The 25759-nt window shown below is 33.1% G+C and overlaps 1 protein-coding gene across 6 annotated transcripts in view; it reads left to right on the top strand.

The window, feature by feature from the left end:
* PPP1R12A (protein phosphatase 1 regulatory subunit 12A) overlaps positions 1-25329 on the top strand; it is a 141976-nt gene extending 116647 nt beyond the window's left edge. For 5 of the 6 annotated variants that reach the window (XM_045844976.1, XM_045844974.1, XM_045844972.1 and 2 more), the window contains 8 exons: positions 586-707; positions 3665-3730; positions 8825-8841; positions 9894-10029; positions 11217-11321; positions 16962-17009; positions 20445-20495; positions 22899-25329. In XM_045844976.1, the coding sequence (XP_045700932.1) occupies positions 586-707; positions 3665-3730; positions 8825-8841; positions 9894-10029; positions 11217-11321; positions 16962-17009; positions 20445-20495; positions 22899-22985 (632 nt within the window). In that variant the 3' untranslated portion in view covers positions 22986-25329. Of the gene's footprint in view, positions 1-585; positions 708-3664; positions 3731-8824; positions 8842-9893; positions 10030-11216; positions 11322-16961; positions 17010-19688; positions 19720-20444; positions 20496-22898 lie in introns of all 6 variants that reach the window. The other variant, XM_045844973.1, reaches the window with a different exon arrangement.
* The last annotated feature ends 430 nt before the right edge of the window (positions 25330-25759 follow it).

Below are 25759 nucleotides of genomic sequence, written 5' to 3'. Positions count from 1 at the left end.
ACTAATATTTTTCACATTGATTTTTTTAAATGAAAGATAAATATTTTTTCCAGGAAAAAAAAGGATTTGCCCTTATATGGTATAGAAATGAAGTGACTACTGTATTTATCTTGCTGAATAAAGAATGGAAGTACCAGAAGCATAAAGTGATACAATGCCTACTAGCTGTTGCATCATTAAGAACTGTTTGTTTGTTTGCTTGTTTCCTTGAAGTGTTAACTTTAGGTATAGTAACTATGTCCCTATCAGATATTAATAAGTAGAACCTCATTCTCTTCTTAGGGTTTATTTTCTGTTCAGCAAATATTATTAAGTGTATCTTTTGAGCAAAATTTTTGTTTTAGGCAGTAGGAAAATGAAGTAATTAAAATTCTTATCTTGATCCTCAAGAATGTATCTGATGAGAGATACAAATACATGTTTAAGCCAAGTGTTATAGGGGCACTGAAGAGTAAAATTTGATAATGATTAGAGAATTTTAGAAGGCTTCACGAAGGAGGCTGACTTAGAATTGTTTTTACATTTGCCTTGCAAAATACTGTCAAGATACATTGCTACCATGTGGTGCATTGTAATCCTTAACAGAGGGAGAAAAGAGAGAAGAGGAGAAAGAAGGAGAAGATAAATCACAACCTAAATCAATCAGAGAACGTCGGCGACCAAGAGAGAAAAGAAGATCTACTGGAGTTTCACATTGGACACAAGATGTGAGAACCTATTAAAATACAACTCCTTGATAGTATGCTTCTTTTCAAAAGTACATACTAATAATTTCTAACATGCCTCAGATTATATACTCTTTAGATCATCACTATGTATTTTTGAGCCAAGTTATGAAATAGGAAAAGCTCTTTTATAAAGGATAGTTAACAACTACTTAGATTTTTGGTATTACTTAAAAGCAGCACTTCTTTTGGAATAAAAATAATAATAGCTCCAGATCAGCATAATTACACTGATTTATGTACACATATATATGTATATATAAAAGTACTAAACTGCTCTCTTAGAGTCTTGAAGGAATTCCATTTTTATGAATATGAATATAAGATATATGCATAATAGTTATTTCCATCTCCAGTAGTGCAGGACAGAAACAGTTCTTACCAAATTGTAGTAATTAATCATATAGAATTTAATTTTTTCCTCTGATTCCTGATTGAATGCCTGGTATTAATATTCATATACAGAAGAAAAAAGAACTGTGGGGTAGCTCTGTTAATGAGAAGTTTATACTATTTTAATATAACGTACAACTATAGCGGGCAAACCTAATTTGTTTTGTGGTTTTTGGTTTTTTGTTTTGTTTTTTAACCTCTTGATTTCTTACATTTTTTTCTTTTAATTTTTAATATAGAAAACTTCAACCATACAAAAGTAACTGGAAAGCATAATGACCCACCCTATATATTCATTATTTAAGCTAATTCCACACCACTTCCCCAACTCCCATATTATTTTGAAGAAATCTTAGACATATCATTCCATCTGTAAAAATTTCAGTATGTTTTTAAGAGATAAGGATATCTTTATAAAAATTACTAAAAATAGTAAACAGTGTTATATCACATAATGATCACAATACCGTGAGCACCCTTACTGTTAAATAAATTAACACTAAATCCTTAATATTGAATATCCAGTCTCTTTTAACGTCCAGTTAGCTCATGTGTGCCATAAATGGTTTGTTGTTGTAGTTTTATGCTTTGCTAGTTTGGTTAGCATTCATATAAGGACCATACATGATGGTTAATTATCTCCTTAGAGTCTCTTTTAATCTGAGTTTTTCCATCCATTTCTTTTTTTCCCTTACAATTATTTTCTAATGAACTGGGCTTTCATCTTCTGGCAGTATAGTTTTTTATGTTTCCTATTAATTGGTTAGTTGCAAGCAGAGAATTGATCAAATTCTGGTTTAATATCCTTTTGGCAAGGTATTTTTGTTGCTCCATTAGAAAGTACATGATGTGTGGTTGATTTTAATTGACTGCTGGTAATATTTTAATAACAATAAATTAAAACCTCACAGTCTTAGCACCCATAGAACTTATTACTTAAAATAAGAACTTATTTAAAATGATTTTATCTTCTTAATAACTAATACATGTTAGGAGTTTCATAGGCAAAGCTGTATTTATTACAGTATAGTATTTATTTTTCCCCAGTTTTATTCAGACCAGCTCTCCCTTCTACTCCAGCTTCTGTCATTATAAGGATCCTTCCATTTTGGCGATACTTACCATTTTAATTTTAGCTTGCCTTGAATTGTTTTCTCATCAGCCATCAAAGCACAGCTCTCCTTTCCCTTTATAGCCACACCTAGATTACACAACATACAAAAAGAACCAAGGGCTGTGTCAAACGGTGGTGGTGTGAAGTTAAGCAGCTTTTTGCTCTAGTATTACTGGGTTCCTTTTTTTTTTTTTTTTTTTTTTAAGTTACTACTTTTCAAGACCTGGGTTTCCTCCCTTTTTTATTCCAGTTCTTGTGTTCTCCCTTGGAACTGCAATACATAAAGACAATCAGTTCATGATATGGAATTAAGATATTTATATTAATAAACAGTAATAGCAGCAGCAGCAGCATTGAATTCTCCTGTTCTCAGCCTGGTGTTCACATATCATTTTTACTAGGCACCAGAAGGACAGCTTGTACAGATTCTTTCTAATCCTTAGAACAATTCTATAAAGTTTTAACTATAGCTCAGAATTTTAAAATAAATTTGTACTAAGTCACATAGCTAAAAATAGCTATACCAATGTTAAATTAGGATGATCTACTTTTGAAGCCTATAGTGTTTAGTTTATGTAATGAGCTAAGACAGATATGTTTTCAAATTTCCCTGTTCTTTTAGCTGTTTAAGGTTTGTTGAGATGTTGAAAACTGTCTGATACAGGGGTGTCAAACTCATTTTCACCGGGGGCCACATCAGCCTCACAGTTGCCTTCAAAGGGCTGAATGTAATTTCAACTCCTTAACAGTTAAGGAATAATTACATTTATACAGTCTTAAAATTATTTTGGCCCTTTGAAGGCAACCATGAGGCTGATGTGGCCTCCGGTGAAAATGAGTTTGACACTCACTAGGATATTCCCATACTCTGGGATTCTAGGCTTATAACCTGCTGAGACTAATTTATTTGGTGTGCTATAAACTCCCAAGGAATTTCCCGATGGATAAACTACCTAAACATAATACAACTGTTGCATAAATTTTGCCAAGCTTATGGAATCCAGCGTTTCTTGAAATAATGAATTTTCTATTTTTGCTGTTTCATTATAGTTGAATACCTAAATAGTACTGATATTGACTGTTAAAGCTCATGAAGTATTATTACATTGTCAAGTGGACTCTCTTCTTTCTCATACTAAGCCTCCAGCTTCCTCACCCCTAATATAAGTATTTCCTAAATCGGGTTGTTAGGTAGATGGTCTTGAATTCGCCATACGTACTAAACTACTCAGATTGTTCAATGCAAACAAATAGGGTTCCTCTAAATAGGATAGAAAAATTCCCACTTAAAAGTCAGTGTTCCTTTTGATCCATTTCCCTGGTAGGTTTTTCCCAAGGGTCATTTTAAATTAGAAAAGCTCTAAAGTATTTAAATATCAATTATTTGAGATTTATATTAACTTTTCTAAAATAAATTGACAATCTATTTTAGAGTGATGAAAATGAACAAGAACAGCAATCAGATACAGAAGAGGGATCCAATAAGAAAGAAACTCAGGTAAAAACCTTTACTTGTATTTATAAGTATGCATATTTTTTATTGATTGATTTTGGGGGGGGTGAAGAGGAGAAACATCAGTTTGTTCCACTTATGGATGCATTCATTTGTTGCTTCTAACATTTGCCCTGACCAGGGATCGAACCCACAGCCTTGGTGTATTAGAATGACACTCTAAGGATCTGAGCCACCTGGCCAGGACGAAGTATGCCTGTGTTTGAAAGATTACTTTACTTGTGTTTATGTTTATTCATGCAAGACGGTTACTATACACTGTATGTGCATGCTGGGGATGAACTCATCAGTGGTTTTCTGGGTTCAGGGGTGGAAGGACTGGAAAGGGATATTTTCCCTTATACACGAAGAATATTTTAGAGGCAGTGAAAATGTTCTGAATCTTGATTGTAGTGGTAGATTTGTGGATATACACAACAGTCAAAACTCATCAAACCATATCACAAATGGATGTAGTTTCTTGTATGTAAGTTAATCTTCAAAGTTGGAAAGTAAAAAAACAAAAAAATAATACCCTTGACCAAAGTACTATCTAAAGAATATCCAGAAGTAGTGGATCCCTTACCAGACCCAGATTTTAGTTTTGTAAATATCAGAATTATGTTCTAAGAAAGACTATAGGCCTTTTTAATTTTTTTCACATTTGTTTAGAAATTTAGTATCTCTAAAGGACTTTTACATTCAGTATCACAAGTGATCTTCCCAACAGTCTTCTGAAAAGGGCAGTTTTTTTCTCAGTACAGATAAAGAAATTAAGGCAAGTTTGAAAGACTTGAGGTTGCATAGCTAGTAAATGGTAAAAGTTTTGCAGCTAGTTCCCTCCCCCCAGGTTCCCTATTGTTCGACTGCAAGAAGCTGGCATACTTTCAAGAACTCTGTTCACATAAGCATAGAGCTCTACAACATGAGTTAGTTCTAATCTTACAAACTCAGCCCTTTCTAGCCTGAAATGGCACTCTGGTCATATCTTTCTCATTTTTACTTGCAGTTTCTAAATAGAGCTGTTAAAATTTCTTTTGGTCAGCAAGGATCTATAATAATGTGAAGTGACCAGAAGTTGGTTACTTGTGGTGACTGTAAATATTTTTTTAGGGCCAGGTTCACCTATTTTGTCCCAAAGGATACTTTCACCTTTATGTGGCATGACAGACAGTAAGAAATTAATTATTTCAAAAGGTAAATTATTTTCAGGGCTAAAGTTTGGTCACTTTTAAACCCTTTCCCTATCAATTCTCGGTACTCCCCTAGTTTACCTGATGTCTTTATTTATTGTATGCTATAAACTTGTTGATCATCTTTCTTTACCAGTGGTACCCTATGAATTCCTACCTTTCAAGGAAAAACAATGGACAGGTAAACCAGAGAGAAGAATTTAGTACATCATCCCCATCTGACACTTCTCACTACCTTATCACACACGCATCTCATGTCCCACCAGACTGGGATAAGAGGGAAAAGATATTCTGGCTTTCAGAGTTGTGACTTTTAAATATATTGATATATGTTGTGTTTAAGTTTTTTAAGTTTTACTGTTAAAATTATACATGAGATACAGTAAGGTTGAACAGAACATTGTTTCAAAGAAGAAAATTTTTTAGTTGCAGACAATTTAAACAGTTTTTATTCATTTTAAATAGAGGATTGTTTAGATCTTGCTTTGTGCTAGCATTCTTTCTGTTACAAGTAACAGAAAACACAACTCAAACTGGATTAAACAAAGAGAATTTATTGCACTCCAGCTACATAACCCTCTATGTCAGCTTCATCCTCAGGCTGGTTTATCTCACAGGCCTGGGATTATAATAATCCACTCAGGCCAGATGATACCTAATGTGGCTACATACCATCTCACCTAAATGCAAAGACTGCTACATCATAAAGAAAAGGAGGAAGGAAGTTAAGACACACCTGCAATGTCTTTTGCAATAGATTAGGAAAGTGCTTCTACCCAACAAATGTGCTACTCTCTTTAAAAATTTGTAGGATTCACTTTTATGTTTCTGTGAACAAGTATGAGCTGCAAAATTCTTCTGTGCATTTTCTGAAGTAGTGTTATCATCACCTCAATAGTGTATTTGATAACAAAACTGAGTTTATAGAATCTAAGTTTAACCACTTTGAAAAATGGTTTTCTGGCATGCACTTTTTTTCTTCAAAGGTAAATACTATGTTAGATGACAAAAGGTTCTTCAAAATTCTGAACTACATATGAAGCTCAAGCTGTCTGCCTTCAGGATATAAATTTAAAGAAAAGTAATAAATTTTATCACAGAAAACTTGAACTACTTTATTATAATTCTCTTATTTCAAAAATGGGTTCTGTTGCTTGGGTTATTATGATTTGCTTTCATTAAACTATTGGATGATAAAACTTTAACATGCAAAGGACATTATTAACCAAGAATTTAAATATAACACTAAGGAAAGAAACCATAAATAAAAAATTAACAAATTTGATTATTTAAACATATGAAGCTTTAAGATGGCAGAAAAGATACCCTTATTCAAGTTGAGTACCTTGTCTTACTCTGTTAAAAGTAAAGAATCTTGACTTTATTTCCTAACATTTAAAAGATTGATATTTGTACTATGTGAAAAATAAATGGGGGCATAATACATTAAATTGATAAATTTACAAAAGAAATACAAATGGCCAGTAAGCTTGAAAATGCACATAATCTCATTAATAACCAAAGACATAATACCAAAAGAAAATGAAATTGACAAAAGTTAATAATGCCTATATTTGGCATGATTTGTTTTGAAACAGGCATTTTCATGTAACATTTGGGGACTGTCATAAATTCATCCTTTCTGGAGATCAGTGTAACATTACAAATGAGAAGGCTTGCCAAAAAGTTCATGCCTTTTAACTTAGGAATTCCACTTCTAGAATTTATTTCCAAGGAAATGACTGGAGTACGTAAAAATAAATCTACACAGTATTCATAGCAACATGGCTGGTAAAGCAAAATACTGAAAACATCCCTAAATGTCTGTTGGTAGGTAATAGATGAAGTAAAATGTATTTACATAGATAGATATTCTGTGTTCACCTGGATATATGTATATAAAAAAGGTTAACTCAAAAGGATTTGAGGAATAGGGAATTATAGAGAAACTTTTTATATTGCAGTGCTTTTGTATGTGTTTATGGTGCTGTAATCTGAAAAATTAAAAGAATATTTTTATTTTGGAAAAGAATTTTGAAACACAAGGAGCAGGGACATTATGCTAAGTGAAATAAGCCAGACACAAAAAAGGCATAGTGTTTGAGACCGCTTATATAAGATATCTAAAGTATTCAGACTCATAGAAACAGAAAGTAGAATGGTAGTTACTGGGGATTGGGGATAGGAGGATATATTGAGTTGTTAAGTGGGTATAGAGTTTCAGTTTTGCTAGATGAAAAAGTTCCAGAGGTCTGTTGTACAACATTGGGAATATAGTTAACACTACTGACGTATACTCTTAAAAAGTGATTTATATAGTACATTTTATGTTTTTTTACCACAATTTAAATACTTTTTAAAAATGATAACACCATGATTTTTAAAGATAGACATAAAATTTGAGTGATTTCAGTGACTTATTAGAGTTTTTATTCTTAAAGTTTAAGTCAGTGAACCAGAGTATAGACTGAAGACGTGATGTTTTTATTTAATATGTATGCATTTTATTTTATGTGCAAATATGTTCCTGCATTTGAGTATCTTTTGTTTATTTCTGCACCTTTTTAATTGAGATATAATTAACATACGATGTTTTAGCTTCAGGTTTACAGTATATGATTCGATGTCTGTGTATGTTGAGAAATGATCACCACAATGTGTGTGTGCGCGTGTATGTGCACGCATGTGTGGTGGAAATTTTCAAGATCTACCTACCCTCTTATGAATTTGAATATTTTAAAAATTAAATTTTAACTTCAAAATTGTTAATTGCTATAAAACTGAAGAATAAATCAATAAAATAAAACATTATATCCAAAAATAGAACACAAGTGCAAAAGTAGTTTTGTTTTGTTTTTTTTAAAGATTTTATGTACTTATTTTTTTTAGCAAGGGAAGGGAGGGGGAGAGAGAGAGAGAGAGAGAGAAACATACATCAATGTGCGGTTGCTAAGGGTCATGGCCTGCAACCCAGGCATGTGCCCTGACTGGGAATCGAACCTGCGACACTTTGGTTTGCAGCCCACGCTCAATCCACTGAGCTACGCCAGCCAGGGCTGCAGAATTAGTTTTGCATGAGAAATTCAAATAGATTTTAGTAAGACATTTTTTATCTGAATTACCATCCCCAAGGGAACCCAATAATGTTACAGAGTATATGAAGATAAATATAATGGAAAACTAAAAATACCTAAGTTCAGGAATTTAACACACCATTTCTGAAGAGTTGTCTTAATAGAACTTATTGATTCAATGAGTGTCCTATTAACTATTTCATGACTTAGATAAGAAGAGTTATTGGAACTTCAGTATAGCATACCACTAGCTTGGGAAAATTTAAAGTAATCATAATTTTTGTCCCCTAATTTCTAAACTTTGAAGGATGTATAGCTGGGTTTTCAAGAAAGTAAATTTTAAGCAAAATATGTGTATACTGTTATATATAAAATACCTTAGGTGTTCATTTATCTCATGTTATTGCCTCAAAAATAGAAAAGTGAGAAAAGTAGTTGCTTTGAGTTGGCACATAGTAAGCTTGACGTTTTTAAATAAACACATTACTTTCTCCTGGGAAGCTGGTATAAGTAATAGATTATGTGTTTTAGTCTCTATTTTTTCTAATTAAAAAAATAATGTATGATGGCATTTGTAGGAATTCAGAAAAATGACCATAAACTGCCAAAAGTAATTATGTAGTATTGTGCATATAAAAATACAGAGTGACTCTGTGTTCTAGAACTTCTAAGAACACCCATGTAAAAGTCAAAACATAAGTAAATATAACAGATGTTACTTGAATAATGTGAAAATGGTATTGATGTTATATTAAAATTACTCAGTCAATAAGTTGCTTTAATGGAGTATAAATATTTAGTATGCCTACATTTGTTTTTCTTTTTTTTTTTAGACGGATTCCATTTCTAGGTATGTTTTACCTCTTTTACTACTCTCTCCTTTTTATTCTTCCTAAAAATATATGGCTGGATATTTATAGATTTTATAAGTTGATGAAATATTTTGAGTAATAAAAATGTATTGATACTTAGATGACCTAGTAACTGTTACTAGTTCTCTTTGTCATTGGCTTTACTTCCAGTTTAATAGTCACAGTACATCATGATTTTTCTTAAATGTTTAGAACAGTATAACTTTCAAGTTTTCCTAAGCTTCCTAAGTTACTTCAGCAATGACTGTGTATTATTAACATCACAGGCTGATGTAACCCACCAGAAATTTATTTCATTGGGTATTCAGAATCTTCTCTTTTATCTGCTTTAAATAAAAGAAGGCCAAAGAAAACACTAAGTGTCATCTAGCTCAAAATTGTTGATCTTTTTAGAGAACTTCCTTGAATCTAATCTCCATTCCATTTCTCTCATCCATAATTGTTATCCAAAGCCATGTAAAACCAGGAACAAATAATTATGTACTGTTAATTGTGTTGAGTTGAAATGTAGAGGCAGTAGTGTTTATTAGAAAATGTAACCTGAACTCAGAACCAGATAAGAGAATTCTCATTTATAAATGAGGTATGTTCTTCTTGTTTAGGACAAAGCTATTATCGCTCCATCACTTTGGATAGACTATAGTTAATTCATCAAACCAAAAATTTTACTAACTTTAAAGCAAAATTATACACAACTTTAAAAAAAAGAAAAATGCTACCAATTAAACTATAATACACCATCAATTATAAGCCATGTTTTGATTTCAGAGATGTTAAAATGTGAAAAAAGGTACAATTTTAAATTTTTGAAAACATTTATTGTGATAGAAAACCAGTTTTGATTTTTAGATATAGAAATAGTCGATCCTTTTCTCAAATAATGGAAATAAGTAGCATTAAAAATAACCTCCCATTTAAGTTTATTAGCTAATGGGTGAGGGAGAATGTTACCTACTATATACTAGGATGCATTTAATGTAAGTTGTGAAAGCCTGTAATAAAGATTTTTACTTAAATTTGTCTTTCGAAGGTATGAAACCAGTTCCATATCAACTAGTGATCGGTATGATTCCTTGCTGGGTCGCCCTGGATCATACAGTTCCTTAGAAGAAAGAAAACCTTACAGTAGCAGGCTAGAAAAGGATGACTCAACTGACTTTAAAAAGGTACTTGGGTTATTTAGTAAAGTTTAATTTGAAATAATCTGTTGAGATATATATGTTATGATATTCTTAGAAACTCATAATGAAATCAGCATCTTAAAATATCTTACTCTGATTTTTAATTTGGAGCAATTAATGGTAAGTAGAATATAAATAGCTCTTCAGTTGTTTGTTGTTTAAAGGAATGGGGAAAATACTCAGGACTTTATTTCACATTTAAGTGTGTCAGACTGGTACTATGATACTATGATAGAGCTGAAAAGAGACATTGGGGCAGGGTGCACATCTGTGTGTTTGTATGCATGTGTATACAAGCACGCATCCACACTCCTTTATTTGTTACTAGGAAACAAATAAGTTCTTTGTTCATCTCTGGGTGGGAGATTGCAACTAGGCTGGGACTGTGACTACATGGTGCCTTACAGACTCTTTTTAGGATATTCTTATACTGAAAACATGGGGACGCTATTCATGGGTTTTTAATGTATGAGATGAAGGTATTAATAGAATAGTTGGTATGTGAAAATTGAGATTGTCATTTTGAAAAGTTAACTCTTGCTGCTCTGTACAAAACAGATGAGATGGAGGTCAGGAAAATAATTCCAGCATTAGCATAGTTTAGGTAAGAGATGATTATAGCCATGTATCGTGGTTGTAGAGATGAGGGAAAAAGAAGTGGTAAATTCAGGTGTTATGAAAGTGTTCAAAAAATATTTCACTTGCCTTTTAACTTTAGTAAAAATAATACAAGTGTAATGATAAATGCAACTGATACTCCCTCTCACTGTCAGGAATTTAAGAGGGCATGAGAGTCAGAAAAGCTTACAGAACACAAATAAAGACCACAGGGTCTCCTTAGCTCCAGCTATCGTTACTATGCAAATATGTGGTCCCTCTTTAACAGAAAACTGAATTTTTTAATGGAAACTGAAAAGTAATATTTTTCAGTGAAATCTTAAATTTTAAATACTGGCACTCGTTTTCAAGAGTCTATGTAGGACTAACACACCTGTATAATGAAAATTTTCTGCATTGCAACCACAAAGCATTAAAACATTTTTAACATTTTTAATAACTCATGTTAATATTAATCTTTCTGCACAAGTTTTAATATTGCAAAATATTAATAGGAAATCTTAACAAAATATTTGGAGAGCAGAAAATAATTTGTTCTTCCCTTACTTTTATAGCTTTATGAACAAATTCTAGCTGAAAATGAGAAGCTGAAAGCACAGCTACATGATACGAATATGGAACTGACAGATCTTAAATTGCAATTGGAAAAGGCAACCCAGGTTTGAACCTTTTTCTTTTTGTTACGCTAAAGGTGATGGTTGTGATTTTTTCTATCTGAAAGGTTGCATTGAAATGTTCTCTGGTATTCTCACCATAAGCTTGGTTACTAACGATAGTTTATGTATTAGAAAGAAAGCGCATAATACAGTTTACTGATAATTTCTTCTACTTTTTTTCTAGAGTGAGTTAAAAATATAGAAGTGTGACCTCATAATGGAAAGTCTAAAGATTTTAAGCCTTTTAATACCTATGTTGTGCTCCATGAAGGATTTAAGTGCTTATTTCCAGCATACCAAGTATAGCAAGGCATTAAAAGCATCTATACAGAATCTCCTTAAAGTTACAAAATTTCTCTGTGATAATTTTTATTCATTATGACTATTTCCTATTTTTAAAAAATAGGCGATTCAATACAGTTATGCTGGAAGAAGATAATTTTAGTTGTAACTTATTTTGTCTTCCTTCTATGCAGTAACCTAGAGGAGACTATTTTAGACAAGGAACTTGGGATAGCCAAGCAGAACTCACAGCCTTCTTCATTTGATCTAGGATGTGCATGATCTAGGAATTGTTTCCCAAGCACTTTTTCCATGGAACACTAGTTCCTGGGAGACAGTAATAGACACATTCCCTCCTCCTTCTCCTCCTGCCGCCACTTCAAAAAAAAAGCTTGGGGATCCAAAAGACTTGGGAAATAATATATATTCTACATCTCAGGGATTTCACAGGGTCTGTTTATATGTTAAAAGTTCTAAAGGGTCCTGTAATTGTTAAGAAAACAAACTTGTTTAAATTTAACATGGGACTTTTTAGCATAAACACATTTCTGTAGTACAACTCTTGGAATCCAGTTTGAAAGCGCTGCTCTAAAATGTCATCTCCAGTTCTATAAATGATACTGCAGATACTGCATTTATACTTTCTTTGGCCACTTTTTTTGCACTCATCTTTTTCATAATTTTTTAAAATTAATTTTCTGTGTTGAACTTATACTTGTTATCAGGTCCCTTTTTATTGTCGTTAACTACTGTTATGTTGTGAAGCAGTTGTCTATGCCAAATAAGCCACTGAAACTCCAGGGCTCAAACTAACTTGAAGAGGTTATAAAGGCTCTTAAGATTTCATTAGTTAGTGAGGGATTACTATAAAGATACACAGAACAAACAAACTCATAGACACAGATTGGTATGGTGCTTAGCAGAGGGGAAAGGGGTGGGGATAGGAGGAAGAAGATAAAAGGGGTCAAATATGGGGTGACAAAAGGAGACAAGATCCTGGGTGGTGAGCATACAATGCAACATGCAGAGGCTGTATTGTAGAATTGTACACTTGAAACTCATAGAATGTTATTAACCAATGTCACCCCAATACATTTAACTTTAAAAATGGGGGGAAGATAGAGAAGTAAGATAGAACAAGAACACATTTCATAGTGACATGTCAAAAACTTGGAATGTTATACAAATTAAAACTTGCTGGCTTATACTTAGGCTTCATGGTAGACTGGAATGTCATCATTCTTCAGGTTACATTAGTAGCTTAGCCTCCATACATAAAAATATAAAAATATAACTAGTTTTCTGAAAATATCCTTAGCTCTAGAAATTCGATAATGTTTTCCGAATAAAAATGTTTGCTGCTGCCTAATGTAGTGTCCTGTCATAGTGACTCAGCTAATCTGCTACCACTGCTTACTGCTTTCTTTGTTTTTCTCTGCTCTTCTTCCTCTCTTTTGTCCTCTAATTTGTACTATGTGTCTCATTCAAACACTACAAAAGAGGGGAACTGATAGAATTAGCCAATTATCAGTATGGAGCAGTGTTAGTTCTCATGGTCCTATCCTTGACCATTTCATGGGGGACACTAGATAACTTAAAGCAAACTGCTTTTGGGTCATAAACCAGTTTTTCTAATCCTGTCGCCTGGCCAGAGAAACAAGTCATTTTATTAAAAAATATGACAGTTTCTACCTTTACAGGCATTATCATGCCCAGTATATTGAATTAATGATGTGAAGGATAATTCAAAGTGTAAGATAATTGAGTAAATATTCAAAGTTAATATCTAGTTGGAAAAACTATGTAAATGTTATTTTAAAAATTTAGGAATAGCCCTGGCCTGTGTGGCTCATTTACTTGGAGCATCATCCCGTAACCAAAGGGTTTCGGGTCCCATTCCCTATCACAGCACATACCTAGGTTGAGGGTTCAGTCCCTGATCCAGACATATGCACAATCCTGGATCTGGGCACATACTAGAGGCAACCAGTTGATGTTCCTCTCTTCTTCCTCTCTCTCTAAAAAGCAATGAAAAATATATCCTTGGGTGAGGATAAAAGATAGATGGGTGGAAGGATGGATGGATGGATGGATATCCTTGGGTGAGGATAAAGATACATAGATAGATGATAGACAGACAGACAGACAAACAGACGGATGATAGGTAGGAGGTAGAGAGAGAATATGAATGAATGAATGAATGAATGAATTTAAGCTCTAGAATACTTACCCTGAGCATTTAAGTCTACTATGAATCCTTCCACCTGGTTTTTTTAACATTACTTCCATAACTATTTATGAATATAGGTGACAGTGTTGATAGTATTACATGGAATTTTCCAAGGGAACTACTCTTCTAAGGAGTACTCTTTTTTTTTAATATATTTTATTGATTATGCTATCACAGTTGTCCCATTTTCCCCTTTCACTCCCCTCCACCCTGCACACCCCCTCCCACCCACATTCCCCCCCTTTAGTTCATGTTAATGTGTCATAAGTTCTTTAGCTTCTATATTTCCCATACTATTCTTGCCCTCCCCCTGTCTATTTTCTACCTATTGTCTATGCTACTTATTCTCTATATCTTTTCCCCCACTCTCCTCCTCCCACTCCCCTGGTGCTAACTCTCCATGTGATCTCCATTTCTGTGGTTCTGTTCCTGTTCTAGTTGTTTCCTTAGTTTCTTTTGCTTTTTGTTTTAGGTGTGGTTGTTAATAACTGTGAGTTTGATGTCTTTTTATTGTTCATATTTTTTATTTTCTTTTTCTTAGATAAGTCCCTTTAACATTTCATATAATAAGGGCTTGGTGATGATGAACTCCTTTAACTTGGCCTTATCTGAGAAGCACCTTATCAGTCCTTCCATTCTAAATGAAAGCTTTTCTGGATAGAGCAATCTTGGATGTAGGTCCTTGGCTTTCATGATTTGGAATACTTCTTTCCAGCTCCTTCTTGCCTGCAAGGTCTCTTTTGAGAAATCAGCTGACAATCTGATGGGAACTCCTTTGTAGGTTACTGTCTTCTTGTCTCTTGCTGCTTCTAAGATTCTCTCCTTCGTTTTTACCTTGGCTAATGTAATTATGATGTGCCTTGGTGTGTTCCTCCTTGAGTCCAACTTCTTTGGAACTCTCTGAGCTTCCTGGACTTCCTGGAAGTCTATTTCCCTTTGCCAGAATGGGGAAGTTCTCCTTTATTATTTGTTCAAATAACTTTTCCACTTGTTGCTCTTCCTCTTCTCCTTCTGGTATCCCTATAATTCAGATGTTGGAATGTTTAAAGATATCCTGCAGGTTCCTAAGCCTCTCCTTGTTTTTTGAATTCTTGTTTCTTCATTCTTTTCTGATTGGATGTTTTTTTTCTTCCTTCTGGTCCGCTCCATTGATGTGAGACCCAGTTTTCTTTCAGCACTATTGGTTCCCTGTGCATTTTTCATTTCATTTAGCGTAGTCTTCATTTTTTCATGTAATTTGCGACCAAATTCAACCAATTCTGTGAGCATCCTGATCACCAGTGCTTTGCATCTGATAGGTTGACTATCTCTTGGTCACTTAAAAGTATTAGCTTTGGTGCTTTCATTTGTTCTTCCATTTGAACCTTTTTTTGGGTGGGGGCGATCTGGTTGCACCTGTTACGTATGGGGGTGGATCCTTAGGTGTTCACCAGGGCGGGGCAACCCATTCACTGGCTTGTGACGATGTTTGTCGGGTAGGAGTTAGTGAGGGAACAATGGCACTTGCTTTACCCTCTGTTAGATTTCAGTACCTTCTGCTGCTTCCCACAAGCAAATTGGGCCCTTCTGGTGCTGATTCCCAGGTGGGTGGTTTGTGTATGTTCTAGAACCATGTGGGTCTCTCCAGTGAACTCTCCCTGTGATGCTGGGAATCTCCTGGCACCTCAACCCCCACAAGTGTTTCCAGTCAGTGCTTTTAGGCTTTATTTCCCAGTGCTGGGTCCCTGGGTTGTGAGGTGTATCTCGCTGCCTGTTTTCGCCTAGTTTATCTGTGTGTGAATGTGTGACTACAGACAGCCAGCTGTCTTGTGAGCCTTACTGGGTCTGCTCCTTGCCTCCTGGAGTCCGCGGTCTCCCAGCCACTGCTTTTTCCTGCCACAACCCCTCTCCACCAGCCACCAACTCCGCCTCTCTTACCGGTCTGGATGAATGGTTGTCGGACTTCTCTGTACAGTTCAGTTTTCTGTCTGTTCTGGTTGGTTTTTTTGTTTCTAAGTTTTTGTTGTCCTTAATTTTGGTTGTGTGAGGAGGCACAGTGTGTCCACCTACAGCTCCATCTTGGCCAGAAGTCCCCTAAGGAGTAATCTTGAAGTTTAGGTGTATTTGATAGTGTTTAGCCAGTGGATTCTGGAATCCTTACCTCCTGCCTTAGTCCAACAACCCTCCTTCGTGTACAGTCTCCAGAGAGGGGACGAAGCTGATGTACCAGGAAATGGTTTGATGAACTTTGTCAAATGTCACTTCACCAAATTTACTAATTGTAATTTTAACATAACCTTTAACTAGAATATTTACTAAAATATTAATTAAAGTTGTTGTTTTTACCTAAGAAATTGGCAAATTAATCATAAAATTGCTAAATGGTGGGAGGATTGCCTGAAGGAGTGGAGGGTGCTGGGTAGAGGGGGGCAAAGGGGGAAAATCAGGACAACTGTAATAGGATAATCAATACAATATAATTTTAAAATAAAATGTTTCTATATGAAAAAATCCCAGTAAAATACTAATTTTCTATATAAATTTATTTAACTCCTATTGGATGACATTCTTCAATTTATTTGATTTCTTCCCAGTGCTTTTGAATATAATTTTTAAATTCTTCTATCTTTTAAGTGCTTTTTTTAGGATTCATTTACATGTTTTGAAATGGTATATTAGCCCTTGTTTCACATTTATAGCAATTAAAATACAAATTTTTAAATGTCAACAATAAATCGGAATTAGCTGAAACAGTCTCTTCATAATAGAAATTCTGAATTTGATTTATAAAAAATAAGCAACTTAAATGATGGTCCCTTTTCATTACACTTATACTCCTTATATATTTGCCTTTTTTGTTTTAATTTTTTATTGTATTTTTTCCATTACCATTTAGTCCCCTTATACCTCCCCCCACAGTCACCACACTGTGTCCATGAGTCTTCCTTTTTGCTCAATCCCTCTACCCCTAATTTCCACCTACCTCTCTCTTAGCTGTCATCCTGCTGTGAGTCTGTTTTCTATTTTGCTTGTTAGTTCAGTTTGTTCATTAGATTCCACATATGAGTGAAACCATGTGATATTTGCCTTTTTCTGACTGGCTTATTTCACTTAGCATAATGTTCTCCATATATTTCTTCCTTTTCTTGCAGAGACAAGAAAGGTTTGCTGATAGGTCACTATTGGAAATGGAAAAAAGGGTATGTGTCCACTTTACTGAATACAATTTTCCCACTTTATTGTTTTGTGTAAGCAATGGTAGGTTTTTTCCCTTTAGTTTTTCATGGATGGTAGTTTTAATGAGTTTAAATTAATATTCATTAATTTAGTTAGACTGTTGTCTAGCTTACATTCTTTATAAGAGTTCTGTGAGTTCTTTATACGTGTGACATTGCCTAGTTAAATAAGACTTAATTTACCATATTATTCTTTTAATAGATTAAAAAATATCTTGGCTTGATTCTAAAATGTATACATTGTGATAGTAAATCTGGTATTTTTGCGATGTCATTTATCGCTTTGATTTTCTGTAGTAATATACTAGAAACATTGTAATCATGTATACTTTTAGTTTAATTGTTTGCAAAATTAAAATTATAAAGCTTTGGGGAATATCAAATTTTCAAATTCTTTTTAAATTTAACACTTATTTTGAGTTTAAATATTTAACTTAAGCAAAATATTTTAAACCAAAATGATTAAGAGAAAATGCTTTTGTCATTTTTAAGCCTTTCTATAATTTTTCATATGACTGTTATATTCACTTGTATTTCTCTTCATTTATCATTACTATTGCTCAGAACCAAAGGAATAACTCTAGAAGTATATAATCTGAGCAGTTGAGGATGTATAAATGATCAAAAGTTAAAGGCCAGAGCTTTAAGAGTATCTATAATGCAAGTGGACAGTGGCTAGACTTGTAAGATTGCAGCCAGAGAAGAAATGACATCCTAGGTATACCTTTGCTCTAGATCATAGAATAAAAATAATCAGGAGCAGTTGATATAACAACACTTTCTTTCATTCCATTTGAAAAGTAGCTGTTTGTTTACCCTTCTGAGTGAGCAAGTGAGAGAGAAATGATACTAAAATACAGAATATATAAGCAAAGTCTGTTAATGTCTGTGCCATTTACTTAATTGCACCTTGAAATAACTACTTGTTTTATCATGAATAAGCAGTTTTAGAAATTACTGTTCTAGGCCATTTTAAAAACTGTTGTCATAATTAATAATTGCTAAAAGTTTAGAATCACTTATTTTATTAAATTTTATATTCTTTCACAATAACTATTACTGAATTTTATATCTGAGATGGAGAAATCATAAAAACCACTCACTTCTCTGTTTTGCATTCTAATGGTTAAGATGAAAAGACATAATAGATAACAAAATATAGGACTTACAAAAATCATTTTTGAGACAGTCACATTTTTTTTAAAAAATCTAATTTTTCTTGGGAAAACAGTAATGTTTATCACAAAAATTTTAGCAAAAGATAAAAATAAGTTACCCACAATCTTGTCCTGAGAGATAATTGATATTTCGATGTTTATCCTTTGTGTTATTTAAGCTTAGGTATACAATACACGGTTTCATATTCTGACATTTTCACATGATCTTTTCCTGCCTGTCAAATGCAGATGAATTTACAAAGTAGCTAATTCACTCTCAGTTTAACAGACATTGGTAATCATAGTATTAATAGTATCTGCTGGAAACAACTGTACTTGAACCACAATAAAAAAATGTATATATTTTTTAATTTTATTTATTTTTAGTTTTATAGAGAGGAGAAAGGAAGGAGAGAGGGAGAGAAACATCAATGTGTGGCTGTGTCTCACACATCCCCTACTGGGGATCTGGCCCACAACCCGGGCATGTGCCCTGACTAGGAATTGAACCAGCAACCTTTTGGTTTGCAGGCCCGCCCTCAATCCACTGAGCTACACCAGCCAGGGCCAAAAAGTATTTTTTAAAAAGTCAGAAATGAAGAAATCAAGTTTTGGGGGTGGGGGGAAATATTTGATATTTTACTGCCAATGGTGTTTATAGTTCCAGGTCTAACATTTAAGTCTTCAGTACATTTTGAATTTATTCTTCTGAGTGGTATAAGAAGGTGGTCTAGTATCATTTTGTTTTTGCACGTATTTGTTCAGTATTCCCTACACCATTTAGAGAATAAACTATCTTTACCCCATTTTATTTTTTGCTTCCTTTGTCAAATATTAATTGACTATAAAAATAATAATAATAACTGCTAACATTTATTTAGCACTCTCTTATGTGCTAGGCAGGTTCTGAGCTAAGCACTTTACATGTTACTTACTGTTAATTTTTTAATGTTATCAAGTTTGTCAAGACATAAGAAATTGCCTGTAACTTTACAGTTGTCAATTTTGCAACAAGGCAATTTGGTATGGTGTTCTTGTCTTTACCACTAAGTAGTTAAAACCTTGAAGTCACCTAGTAAAATTGAGGATGATGGGGGCATTTACTTGTCAATTGGAAGGAATGTGCTATTTCTGATATTTCACAAAATTATGAGGATTAAATATAGCACTGTATGCCCTAGTATTTTGAGAAGTGCAGTGGTTTTTATGAATTTGTCATGGTATATCATTAACTTAGAGAGAGGTCTGTTTATAGAAACATTTTTGTCTATGTAATAATGCTTAAACATGCTGATAATAGAATAATGTGATACTTATAAGACTATTAGTAGGATTCCATCTGTTTTTTAAAATTACATAACCTTAAAAACATTAACACAGTAAATGTATTGCTTCACTAAATAAGAACATTATTAATCTGGCAAAGTATGTCTTGGAAATAATTTCAGTGTGATTAAACTAAATTTAAATGGTTTGTATCTGAAAGGTGACCGGCAAGAGTCAATATCTTCTGGGCGGTATGACCTAACCAAAGTTTTATAGCACATTAATTATTGCTGCTTGCTTTTTGCGTAACACCCTAGAAAAACAATACACTGCAATAATGTATGTTGCATTTGCCTGTCACTCTTTGAAACAAGGTAGTTTAAAATAAAATAAATGCTACAGTTGCTTCTTCATTACATTCACTGCATTAATGCTACACAGTATCAACCTAAATACAAAGTTATGAAGTCAGTTGGGTAAATAATGGCTAGTAAATAATTTGGGTGGAAGAAATGTACTTCTCTTCAATCCTATTCAAATTTTAAGGTACGAATGATTTAGGCACGTTTGCTTCTTGCTTTTCTGCTTCTATCACTGTAGAATTAATTGCATCTTTGTGTTGTGAGGGGTTTTTTTTTTCTTTTCTATACAGTCTTCAATCTTCATTATTGGTTTATTCTACGTCTGAGTTTAACGTGAGCTTAAAAAAAAAAGTAGTTTGAATATGTTATGTAGCATCATACCAGAAAGACAAAGCTTTAAAGAAAAAGCTTATAGAAAGTAATGGAAATAATGACCTTTATATTTATTTCTCTCGAATTTTGGAAAGCTCTTTACACATCACTGGCATCACATATTTTTCTACACTGCTCCTGATGTGATTTTTGATTCTAAAGTGGCACTATTTCACAATCTAGAAGAGGATATAAGAATATAATAATTATGTAATTAATATTGGTCCCTTAAATTGATCTAGGAGCGAAGAGCTCTAGAAAGAAGAATATCTGAAATGGAAGAAGAGCTCAAAGTAAGTAAACCACACTACTTATGAGCGGTAGTGCTGTTTATGATCTCAAGTTTTACAGTACTATTATTGATGCTATGTTTACAGTAATTGTTCTCAAAGTTCTTTATGCAATTTATGATATACCTATATCTATGCTTCTCTTTCTTCCAAAATCCAGGTTTTAGGTGGCCTAGGAGAATATTTAAAATGCATATCTTTTTATTAATCAATTTTTATGGCACTTTTGATGTTCAGATATAGAACAAATTAGACAATAGTCACTATACGATTCAGGATTTATTATTTAATCTTCACATCCACATGTTCTGTTTCTTGGAGAGAAAATGGTGGAGGGTTTTCACTATAAAAATATTCATCTTTGAAAATAAAGCTGTATTTTATCAAGCTCTGCATTACCTGTGGAAATAACTGTTTGTTTTGATTGTTGGAACACTTTGCAGAAAAAGAAAAATAGCATAGTTGATTGATTAACTCTTATCACAATGTCTTGCATAAGATATCTTTATCACAGTATGAATTAAGGAATTAATGCATAGGAACACCGTGCCCAAGAATTAGAATTACAAGACTTAAGTGTTTTATTATTAAATTACTTGGTTACTTAGTAGGACATTATTATTGAATGTCTTTGAAGACAGATTTATTGGATTTTGTTTGTTTATATATTTCATTTTCTATGGAATTTTAGGCTACACTATCTGTCTTTGTAAATCTCATGGAATTTTTTTTAAGAATTAAGTTTTCTTATATTCCTTGTCTGTGAATCTTTGTATTTGTATTGTACTCTTTTCCATTTTCTTATTTTTTATTTTTTATTTCTTTATGTTCTGATTCCTGCAGAACCTGCATCAAATAAAGCAAATTCAAACTCTGAGAGAGTTAAATGAACGGCTGCTGACTGAGAATAGGGCCTTGACAAGAGTGATAGCCAAGCGCTCAGGGTACTGTAGGAAGCTGCAGTCTGTGAACCTATAAGTTCTAGTTTCATCATTTCTTCTGGGTAGAGCCAGGCAGGTGTTTTTGTATTAGTAATCGTGTCTTGAGTTTACTTTCACAAATTAATGCCATTTCGTCTGGAGCTTATCATATAACTTTAATTATGCATGGCTTCTCAGAATGTTAGAAAGTGTCACTAATTATTTATTAAACTGATAAATGACAATAAACAGGAAATTACTTTGTAATTTAAATAAAAGAATTGTCTGCACTTTGGTTAAGCTAATGCACATTTTGGCTCTACAAATATTTTAGGGCTTAAAATATAGCCATTATACTTAAAATTCTTAATTAGAAAGAAAATGGAACATAAACAATGGAACATGTATTTTACACATAGTAATGTTGAAGCTGAAAATTAAGCATGCATTATCTGTTTTTCAAAATGTCACTTTCAAAGCCATCTTTAATTATTCACTTAGTTCTCTATTACAGAGGTATCTTAATACATAAACTTCAGATTACTGTATATTTTATCCATACATTTTGAGGTAAGAATTGATTGAGGCCACATAAAGTTAAACTTCTTCAATGAGATTTTGCTTCTATTTTACTAGATATCTTGGAAAGCATACTTTAATGTCCAGAATACAAGCTGTTTCATTTCATAGTAAATCTGGCAGAGCACATGTAATTTAAATGATTCTTAGTAAAAAATTCAGGTAACAGAACATTTTCACCCCCTCCTTCAGTTTGTAAAACAGAAAATAGATTTTTTTTATTTTGAGGATGTGAGGGTGTGTTTTTCTGTTTGCTCGAAATAACTGGTTATTTTTTCCATGCTTGATATTTTCATAAATATAGGCTCAGTACTTTGGCTTATAAATTATTTTATTCTCATAATAGTAATAATTGCTTTGTTACCACTTAATGAGCGCCTATTTTGGGATCAGACATTGCATTAGTCACTTAAACTTAGTACCATAGGTTAATCCTTTAAAGAATTTTAATAGTTTGGAACAAGTCTAACGCCCTCAGAACATTCCCAACTACATTGGTTTCTGGTGAAATGTAAGTATTATTGTTTGAGTCCGAAGTAAATTAAGCAAAAGCTTTTGGTACTGACAGGAACTCTTAAAGGGGCTCCCTTGAAGCTCCCTTTTATCCTAACAGAAACAGGCTTCATTTTCCTGGCTGCTCTAATACGGTGTGCTTGTGCATCATAACATAAAGTGATATATAGTACATTTCAGTTGGTAACTTTGGGAGAATAAGCCTTTCACTCCATCATTTATAGTTTCACAAATTGGGGGTTGGTTTTTTCTTTCTGATACAAGTATTACCCACTAGAAAAATATGTAACTGACAAAGCTTGTTCATATGTCTTGTGATGAAAATACAACATTTATTAAGAATAATATTTTATCTTTTTACTGAAGCAAAACTTTTTATTTTTTCCCCTCATAGATGTTGCCAGATCTTAAAGCAGACAACCAGAGGCTAAAGGATGAAAATGGGGCCTTGATCAGAGTTATAAGTAAACTTTCCAAATAGAATTTGTTAAAAAGCAGCAAATAATGGAATTGCACCTATTAGTAAGCCAGTGGACCATAATTGACAGTCACTGGAAGCCTGGGAAGAGTCCTTGGAGACTGTCATTTTCGGATATCCTGCCAAATGCCCTCTTGTCTTGGAGTTTTGTTTTGTTTAATTTTCTGGGGGTTTTTTTCCTCGTATCAAGACCATTGTTTCATGTTAATGCAGCTGCTGAGAAGATTTTTTTAAAGACTGAGAAAACTTGTTTACAGCTCCAGCATATAAGGAAAGTGTTCAAGGCCAGATTTGCCTCAGATATTTAACCAGTAAGCCTTAGTTGTACATAAATACTTTTGTGTCAACAAAAACTTTCAGCTCACACAGAAGACAGTTATTCAACATTTTTTGATGTGCCACGGTTTCCAGTTTTTCGATATTTAAATTTTTTTTTTTTGCTTTACATCTAAGTTTGGGTTTGTATGTTTTTCCTTTTAACTCTTCATGTGGCAGACTCTTCTATGTTTTCACAGCTTTTTCATTTACAGAAAAGAACACTGCTCTTCTGAGGTCGTTGTCATGTATTAGGCTAATGCGGTGTTATCCCCCACCTGGAACTGAATTGCTTGGTGGAACATTTGCTTTCACTGTTTGTGCAATATGCATTTATTTCTTATATGAATGCTTTAAAGTCCATTGAAATTAGACTCTTTTAAGTCCTATTTTCTGCCTTCATTGGTCACTTTTTTGTTTTTTGTTTGTTTTTTACTATTGTAGTACAAGATGTTAGATTCTATAATCTTCACATTCATTTTAGCAGGTACTGAGTGATGCTGTATATATAAATAAGTGTACTGTTTTGATTTTTAGACCACCACATGGCATGCTTAATATTTTGTTATTTCAAATGTCTAATAATGCAAAGTAGGCTACTACATAATAGTGTTAAAAACAAAATTTGCTAACAATGTGATGATATAGACTTTAAAAGTAACACATTATGTGGAGCCCTATCTTTACAAAAGTTTCCTACTGTAAAGTGCTTTTACTTTTATTTTCAGTTTTTGATAGTATTCAACCATAATTAAAGTTGTATAAGATAATTACTTCACATTTCACATACTGATATTTATCTGAGTGCTGTATAAAACTGTTGTGCTAGCCAAAGTGATACTATGAAATCATTTGCAGACGTACCAGTGAGTTCCTGTTAAATGCACTGTTATTGCCATGTGAAGAGGCATTGACTTTGATACCACCGTCATGTTCAGACCATTTTATACATTTCAGTGGCCTTTTTAAAAAAAGAAGAAAAAAGTAAAACCGAGTACATAGTGGAAATGGCTTTTATTTGGACAAATAGCTTTTATATTTTCATTAAACCATGCAAAAATTATTACATCTTTCTGGCACATAACTGTCTCTTTAACCACTGAACAGTTCAGCCATTTGAATAAATAGTACATTGTAAAGCTTATAGTAGCTGATTGTATGATTGTATTGTATACTATATTAAATGTGAATTTGTACCCCATCATTTTAAAAGGTCATTGTGTTCTACTGCCTATTTTAGATTACTTTGGGGTTGGGAAAAGGTGTTTTGGTAAGCAGGATTTAAGTCCTCTCTCTCTTGATTGGTTTTATGAAGATATAAGGTTATGCTCTTACTACCAAGCTCAGGATTCTTGATTTTTAAAGGTACAAGGATAGTTGTGGGAATTTTATTTTTGGTTATATTTGAACTGTATGAATGGTGGGTCTGAATATAGAGAATTTCCATGGTCTTATATGGACATAAAATATACAGATAATTGATCAGCTTGAGTGACTGCAACATGTTCTGGTTGCACAACAGTTAGGCATGCTAAGGATTGTATTTGTGAAGTTTGGATGCCTGTGAAGAATGATTAAATACATGTTTCTAATATTTTAGTGTTTTGTATTTAGGTTATTTATTCTTTGTATCTAAAACTGAACAGCTACTGTGCTATATTGATTTTATTGGTAGTATTGAGCAGACCTTGTTTCTGCATGAAACTAGTTGCAAAACCCACTATTTTGGAAATAAAAATGTATTTTGACATATACAAATAAAATGAATAAAACTATTTTAAATGTGTGAACTTTTACTGAGACATATTAAATTTTGTTCTGAGATATTTAAATTCTGCATGGGTATTTTTTCACTAATTGCTTTAATTTGATTCCAGTTTGCGTAAGTTTTGAAATTGTAATATTGTGATAATTTGCATAACATTGTACATGCACATCTGTAAATGCAATCTTAATCGCCATATTTATGCAATCTGTGTACCAATTTGGACAAATGTTTATATATTTTACATAAAGCTGTCTGTATGCAGAACCTGAGAACTAGTTTTTTTATGATTGTTGGGTAAAAAAATAATGGTAACAGTGAGTTTCCAGATGGTGGCTTTGTAGCACAAGATTTTATTTATATGAACATGTGGTTTCTAAGTTAAACCTTTGCTTTTTCTTAGCTGCAAACATAGGCTTGAGAATACATGTAAAGATAATATTCCATTGAAATGTCAAATATTAGATGATTTTCCAACCTTGATTTGTTCAACCTCTGTCTACTAACATGTGTAAGTAAGATAAGAGATGCTTTCAGTTGGGAGCTTTGGTAGAAGATTGGTAGTAAGCCTGTGTTGAAATTAATGCAAGATTTTAATTATCCTCTTTCTGCTTCCTAGTACTTACCCTGTGCATACTCACAGAATGATAGGTTGTACTATTGTTGTTTGTCCTCCATAAAAGAAAATTTCATATGC

Source organism: Phyllostomus hastatus, unplaced genomic scaffold (assembly GCF_019186645.2).
Source record: "Phyllostomus hastatus isolate PE091 unplaced genomic scaffold, TTU_PhHast_1.1 phas_contig_432, whole genome shotgun sequence".
Taxonomy (NCBI): Eukaryota; Metazoa; Chordata; class Mammalia; order Chiroptera; family Phyllostomidae; genus Phyllostomus; species Phyllostomus hastatus.
This window is presented reverse-complemented; position numbering and strand designations above follow the sequence as displayed.